This window comes from Ceratotherium simum, chromosome 7 (assembly GCF_057802395.1).
Source record: "Ceratotherium simum simum isolate JZ-2026a chromosome 7, ASM5780239v1, whole genome shotgun sequence".
Taxonomy (NCBI): domain Eukaryota; kingdom Metazoa; phylum Chordata; class Mammalia; order Perissodactyla; family Rhinocerotidae; genus Ceratotherium; species Ceratotherium simum.
Genome location: NC_141906.1, coordinates 52,086,878 through 52,094,613, shown reverse-complemented (window position 1 = coordinate 52,094,613; position 7,736 = coordinate 52,086,878). Strand labels below are relative to the sequence as shown.

The 7,736-nt window shown below is 36.3% G+C and overlaps 1 protein-coding gene across 1 annotated transcript; it reads right to left on the bottom strand.

Moving 5' to 3' along the window:
• Positions 1 to 437: 437 nt before the first annotated feature.
• Positions 438 to 848, bottom strand: LOC147916676 (membrane-spanning 4-domains subfamily A member 8-like). Its single transcript, XM_087434082.1, has one exon. It carries the CDS (start codon positions 846 to 848, stop codon positions 438 to 440), a length of 411 nt encoding a protein of 136 aa, XP_087290208.1.
• Between the last annotated feature and the right edge of the window lie 6,888 nt (positions 849 to 7,736).

Below are 7,736 nucleotides of genomic sequence, written 5' to 3'. Positions count from 1 at the left end.
AGGATGTTTCCCAGACACCCAAAGCAGGCCCCTGTCTCCATGCTGGTGTGTGTGTGTGTATGTGTGCGTGTAAGGGGGTAGTGATCTATGGAGCTGCATGTGACAAATGGAGGCCCAATCCCCCAGAGATGGGATGAGGGAGACAGCAGAGCTTGGAAAGACCAGATGCTTGAGAACAGTCCTTGGAGGCCATGTTGAGCTCAGCTCCCAGGAACAGCAGGTGCTTTGGGCTCAGGCAATCACTGGGGGCTGTTGTACCTACTGTGGTGGACTTTCCGGAGGGGCTGCTATAGCCATGGGCACATTCTCAGCTGGGTTCAGGTACAGCCGAGTATAGCAGAAGGTGGCATGGAAGCCTAGGAAGGTGGACAAGGAAGTGATGCCTAGCTCCAGGACAGAGAAAAGCAGCAGTAGCACCGAGAGACTCTTTCAGGCAACTAGGCATACCTGCTGTTGGCAGCCAGCTCCACCACAAAGGTGCATACCCCAAGGCCAGCACAGAGGGAGCTGATCAGGCTCAGCCCTGTGCTGACCTTCATCCCAGGAATTGTACTATTTGCCATGGTGATCAGAGTGGCTACTCCTGCAATGAACAACAGCACTCCTCTGGTCAGTGGGTACCAGAAAGTTGTGGGAAACTCCACCAAGTTTGGGGCAGTAATCAGGATACCTCCACAGCTGACATGAAGCAAGCCAGCAATGATCTGTAATGCTCCCAAGATGGTTGGCTGTCCCCAGAAGAGGATTTCCTCCCTGCTGGGGTGGGCATTCTCCAGGGTCTCAGGCTGTAAGAATTGCTCCACTGGGCTCTGCCATGGCACGCCTGGAGTTTCAGGGGGACAGACCATCACTGGCTATTGCTCCTGGCTTGTCATCACTGATGAGCTGGCTTCTTAAGGTAGATATGCTGTGCCAGGCTGTTTCAAGCTTGCTGGAGGGAGTTGGAGCCTGGGTCTTGGCCAGGTCTCAGCCTTAGGCAGTGGAGATGTTGCCAGCAGTATGCTATTTTTTGGTAGTAATGCTCTTGGAGTAGGCTTCTCCTAGCACAGCTGAAGTGAGTCAAATAAATAGCCAGCACTCTTTGAGATTACAGATTTCTCAGGGAGATGCAAGTTTGGAAAAATATTGACTATGCTCTGTGGGTAGGGCTTTTCACAGACCTGTAAATGTGGTTAGATCTCTTCATCATCTGCAATGCTGCTGGCTTTTGGTTACTGTGCCAATGAGCTGGGGAGGGACGTGGGATGGGAATGGCCCCAGTATGAAATATCACAAGACCCCACTATCTTACTGAGGTTCTGTAGTTTCTCTTAGATAGAGTTTTCAGTTAGTTCTGTGGCTTTGACTAATTGCCAGAATTCTGAAATGGTTGATTTCCCCCATATTTTCACTGCTTTATTGGGAAAACGAGTTGACTGAGGTCCACAGTCCACCATTCCAGAATTCAATGTCAACATCTCTCTTTTAAACTGTCACTCTAGAGTCAGTGCCTCTTATCCTAATAATGATCATCTTTTTTTCTTTTTGGACTTCTATCTATTTGGCACCTCTTGAAATCCCTTGCTATTCCTGCTCCTAGTTCTGCATAAGTAAGTTATCTCTTTACTCATCTCAATTTCCACATCCCCCCATCTTCAGTCCTTTTCTTTAATTCCTTACACATAGGTGCTCTATTTTTCTTTGATTTCACTAAGTCTCTTTTCCTTTTGTCTTCCAAATTTAGTCTTACCTTGACCTACTACATTTTCACCTTTCACTGATTACTACCTATCAAGGGCTCTGCTCGATAAGTACCTGTTAATGTGGCAACTCTGTTTTTAACCTTGAAAGCTTTCATAATTTTTCTCTTCTATTTATAGTATCACTTTGCCTGTTCACTCCTATTAACTGAGATGCCCCTGTCCATGTAGATAATTCTTTTCTTTTTACCAGACTGAAAATGTTAGCCCTATACCAAAGTTAAATTATATTAGGAATGTTTCCACCAACCTTTTAACTTTAAGAGTCTGACATTTTTGGAAGCACCTTCCCGTCCATATCAGCAAATGTACCAACAATGGAAGTTAACCATCAGCTTTCCTGGTTCAAACATTGTAATGGTTTGAAAAGCAACAGTAGCATTGATCCACTTTGCAAAATCACAGCATGATTCAGAATTTAAGTATTGCCACTTATTTGCATTCTTTCTTCTCACCTGCTTTCTTCTTTGTATGAATAAATCTTCAGAACAGATGGTGGAAGATGATCAATAAAAGGCGTTGTTAGCCTCGGTGTGAATCCACTATGCTCAGTCAAAATGCATTGCTTAGCCACCTGTTTACTTATTCCATTCCAAACAACTTTCTCCTGTTTTAGGCACTTTCTGGTAGAACAGCTAAATTCTATTTTCTTATGGATTAAAGAACAGAGAAGTTATTTACTTCCTAATAGCTGCTTTTACAATATAGTATATAGCCATACATTGCACATGTAGCTATAATTTGTACAAATTGTATACTTTTAATATAATGTCACTTTTATTTTAATGAATCATGTTATTTATATTTCTTATGCTTGTTTGAAGATTCATGTTTTTAGAAAGTAAATTTTTGAAAAGTAAAATAAATGAATTTTTAACTAATGTAAGAAAAACTGGGCCAAAAGTAGCTAGAAGAAAAGCAGTTACTACAAGATATAGTATGTTAAATGTAATTTATTAACTATTTGACTGTATATGTTATGGAACAAGTGTTTGCATCTCCCCAAAATTCTTATGTTGAAGGCCTAACCTCCATTGTGATGATACCTAAAGATGGAGACTTTGGGAGATAATTGGGACTAGATTAGGTCATGAAATGAGGCCCTTATGAAAGGATTAATGGTGTTATAAGAAGAGGAAAAGAGAGAGAGAGAAAAGCCCACACCAAAGAAAGCCCATGTGAGAACACAGTGAGAAGGTGACCATCTGCAAGCCAGGAAGAGAGTTCTCACAAGGAAGTGAATCAGCCAACACCTTGATCTTGAACTTCCTACCCTCCAGAACCCTGAGAAGAGTATTTTGTGATGGCGGCAGGAGCAAACTAAGACAGTATGATTTTTATAGATGTCATTAATCTAATGTCTTAAAAATATAGTTTGAGTAAATCCCATTACTGCAAAATATCATTCTTGATAAACATTAAGCAAGAAGTTACATTTGAAAACTTAGACTATAAATTCTTCATTGAATAAATAAAGTGATAAACAGAAATGCAGTGGATTTATCCAAATACTTTTTACTCAGAAATATCCTAGTTTTAATAAAATAATCTCTCCAAATTTTATAATATGTTCACTCTACTTGCTAAATAAATTATAGAAACACATTTTAGGTCCTATTACTTTTATCATGTTCAGTAGTTAAAGAATTAGTTTACACATTTGGACACAGAGCTGTGTTTAACTGTGTATACAAATCAGCAGGTATGTGTTATAAGACACACCTAATAGTGTGTGTTATAAGAAAGCATAGGATATCTTAGATAGAACACCAAGTACAGAATAATTATGCTAAGATAATAGTATCCTATAAAAAATTATATACCAAATTATCAAAGTTACTGAATCTATTATGATCTTTAATGAAACAAGCAGAAGTTGGAGAACTTTCACCAAGCCAGTGTTTTATCAGTGATTACTATAAGTAGTTAAATATAGAAATTAAATACTTAATATAAGAAGGATCTCTATAGCAGAGGAGAGATAGTCTATGACAAGTTTGTAGGAGCTGTACCTTTCAGTTCCGTTGACTGAGAAAGTACCTTGTGACCTTTTTGGAAATGGAGTCTTATTACTTCCTACATAAAATAGACCTCCAGCAGCTAGAAAAGGAGTCCACTTCTTCCCTACCTGATCCATCCCAACTTACAAATGATGTAATACCTCTTTCCGTAGTGAAAGTGGACTTAAAAAAAGAAATGTAAACTCTTTTGTTTTTTATTGTGTTACCTACAGAGTTCTTTGGTGAGGCTACCCATGGAAAGTTTCTGATAACTTTGAATTGTTTTGGAGAGTCCTAGTGTTTACCCAATCATGTGAGGCTTCAACTTTCTGATCATATATACACAAAAATTTTAGCAAAAAGTAGAGGAATGATTATCTTTAGAGTTACAAGGACAAGCACTTGTATTCAGTCTCTGTTATTTACAAGGCATGTTTCCTAAATTGTGCAAACCTCTGTATCTTCAGCTTTAAAACAAGGATAATAATAGCAATTTTCCCTGGAATTATGTGAGGATCAAATACATTAAATAAGGTGCCAAGAACTCAATAAGTATCCAGGAAATGGAGGTTTTAGTTTTAAATATGAAGGACAATTAGTTCAGGAGTATTGAAAAATATCCAGTTTATTTTTATTAACAGACGGTCATTAAACAATTCTAAAGAAAGGGTGATATCATCAAAACAGTGATTAGAAATGCTTCTATACTTTAAAAGTAATTAGTGATATATCTCCACAAGGAAACTATAATCATGCATGTGAGAAAATATTAGATGCTAAGCCAAGATGCCTATAGAAAAAAAGCTATACCATTCGTAACCATGAATCACAGTTTTATGAAAGCTAAGAGAAAACATATTCATTTCAAAATGTAGTTTTCCATCAATTCATTCATGACCATGTAAAATTTAAAAATAGATCTGTTACAATGATTGACATGTAACATTTCCCTTTGTTGAGAAATGTCCTTGAACATTTGGGAAATACATATCAAGAGATAAAGTTGGTTCAGGCAGATTAAAAGAAAAGGATTTTAGTGATTCAAAGAAAGGCATGACTAGGTACAGAAAGCACATTTAAAGAAAAAAAGTTCCAGATAACTGAAGCAGAATGGCCATGATTTGGAGAAGACTGAATGTATAGGATAAGACAAGAATATTACAAAAGTTCCAAAATAAGAAGGTTAGGAAAACCAAATATTTTTAGTTGAGCATATTGGAGCCTCTCCAAATGAATAAATGTTTGTCAGTGAAGAAGAAGAGGAAAAGGGTATTAAGTAGATAAATAGCAATGTCTACCATCTTATCTCCCAATAATGTAATCTGCCTCCTGAGATGATGAGAATGTTACAATGTGCAGTATGTGTATGTATACCATGCATATCAACAGAATAAAAATAAAAAGGGGGCTATTTCTTCCCTAGTCAAATAATCTACTCCTAGTTCATCCTAATTAGTAGAAATTTTGTGAAAATTTAAATAGCTTCAATATAAAATAAAGACACAAAATACTAATGGATCATAAATAATGGCAAAGAAATAGCTTGATACAATTGTAGAGGAGGGAAGAGACTTAATAGATACTGAATCTCTATTAGGTCCGACAATATGTTACGTGCTTTCATGCATATTATCACCTCACAGTAACTCTAAGAACTTGATGCCATTATGTCCATCATATAGATGAGGAATTGAGAATCAGAAAATGAGTAAGTTTTCTAAGAAAAAATGGTAGTGAGTGGCAGAACTAGGAATACAATCTAGATCTGACTGTGGAAATGCCACTCTTTCGTGATGCCTCCAATAAGGCTCTGGGAACAAAATACAGAACTCCAAATCTCAGTACAGGTGTTTCTCTGCTCTGGAGATTATAGATAAGGATAAGTGATATACACTTAGTTCGTTTTTCCTAACTTTGTGTTTGTAAACTAGTGAAATTCTGACCTAAATGTGTCAGCTCCTTAAACAACCCAGTTAAGGATTCTTATTATTGTATATGTAATTTTTCAAAATAAAGCATATTTTATTTAAGCAAGTGTGACTTAATGAAACTTGTTTTTAATAGGCCCTTTGAAGTGAGTTTAGCTTTCATGTAAAGTGTGACTTGACAGGCGTAGAGACACAATTCTTCTATCTACTATAGATAAGGAAACTTGGCAATGACACTACACTAATCAAAACAGAACTACATTAAAGCTGTAGTCATCATCCATGGTAATTATAAAGTGTGATAAATGAGATTCAAGCAAATTATGTATCTTGAAATTGACACACAATAACAACGAGATCAATTACTTCATTGTAGAGTAAAAAATGATACCAAATACTGTGATAAAGGTCTAATCTAAAGGCTATCATTTATAAGACATTAAGTTATTACATTCTTTTAATATCAATAGATGAACATCATGATGAAATTACATCATTTTCAAAACCACAAAACCATTTGAACGTTCTAGAAAAGTTTTGCAGAAATGCTCAGAGTTGACTTCTAATTGGCTAAATTTCAGTAAGTATCCTAATTGGCTGGCTCCAGATATGCTTTAATGATAATATAATTTTGTAAAAAAAGAAAGAAAAAACTGCTTATATATAGCAAACAATTTGCTTTCATATATTCCACCAGCTAATTACCCATAATCATTTGGCTCATTTGCCTACGTACATTTTTGCTTATGCTTGGAATGTCAGCAAGGAAAAATACAAAGAAAACAGATTTTTCCTGTTCATTTTACCATGTAAGCATAGACATCTGCAGCATAGTGCTGACAAAACACACTGAACATACTAAAATGAATAGGAAGATCAAGGCCACGGAGAATGAAGAATTAAATGAGAAGAGAGTATGGGAACAATTCTCCACTTCCTCTTCCTCTTCTTCCTCCTCCTCCTCGTTCTCCTCCCCTTTGTCTTCCTCCTCCCCCTCCTCCTCCCTCCCCCTCCCCTCCTCCTCCTTCTTTTTTTCCCTCTCTTCTTTTGTCTCCTCCCTCCTCCTTCTTCTCCTTCTCCTCCTCTTTCTTCTTCACATTTATACTTTATATTATTATTATACTTCACTTTAGCTGTTGAAGAGATGTGAGTTATTGGCATTAAAATAGTTCTTAAAAGAATAATAAGTTTCTGACATAATAGTATGGAGCTTTATTTTCATTAGTTTGCAGTGAGTATACATTTTCAAAGACAGAGAACCACATAATGATATAATCTACTCACCATCATTCCTTCAGAGTAAACTATTAATTCTTCCAAGTAATTCTTGGACATTGAATCATATAAGCATAGCTCTATTTTAATGTGCTGGTCCTCCCTGGTCACATGTAATCCACTTGTAGTGGAAAGGAATTATTTAAGCCATATAACTTGGATAAGCAATATCTATCTCTAAGGATAGCAGTTTCTCAGCTTAACTGTAACATGTTGGTCGTTGTGAAGAATGACAGGGAAGGGTATTTGAGTAATGGAAGATAGTATAAGTAGAACTAAACCTAGAAGGCACTATTTTTCCTATATAAAGCTACATTAAATTTTCTTTTTTTTACACTTCTTAAAACATTTTTTAAATGCCTAACTGAGCCATCTCTAGCTCTTCTGCTCAATGTCCAGAAACACAAATAGTAATATTACTTTATCGCTAAAAAATGCAATGCATTCCTTAATTGAGTGCATAAAATAGAATAAAATATAAATTTCAACAAGTTCAATCACTTGCCTAAGTGTTCTGCTTATAGTACCCAGAGTTTTTACATAGCTTCTCCTTTAAATGTTTCCAATGAAAGAGAGCTGATTACCTGGCTGTCTCAAACGATAGCCTTTTAACTATTTAAAGACAGTTATCATGTCTTCCCAAAGCGGCAATACATAAATTACTCTAAAATTTAAAATTGTTATTGAAAGAGATGTCTTTGATGTATTCAAAATTCAGAAAACAGCACAACCAACCTTAATACAGGTTCTAGAAGATTATTAAAATATAGCTTTTTAAGATTTGCAAGTTTTGA

Excerpts from the sequence above, each read along its gene's own strand:
- LOC147916676 (XM_087434082.1), bottom strand. The coding sequence starts at position 848 with ATGGTCTGTCCCCCTGAAACTCCAGGCGTGCCATGGCAGAGCCCAGTG.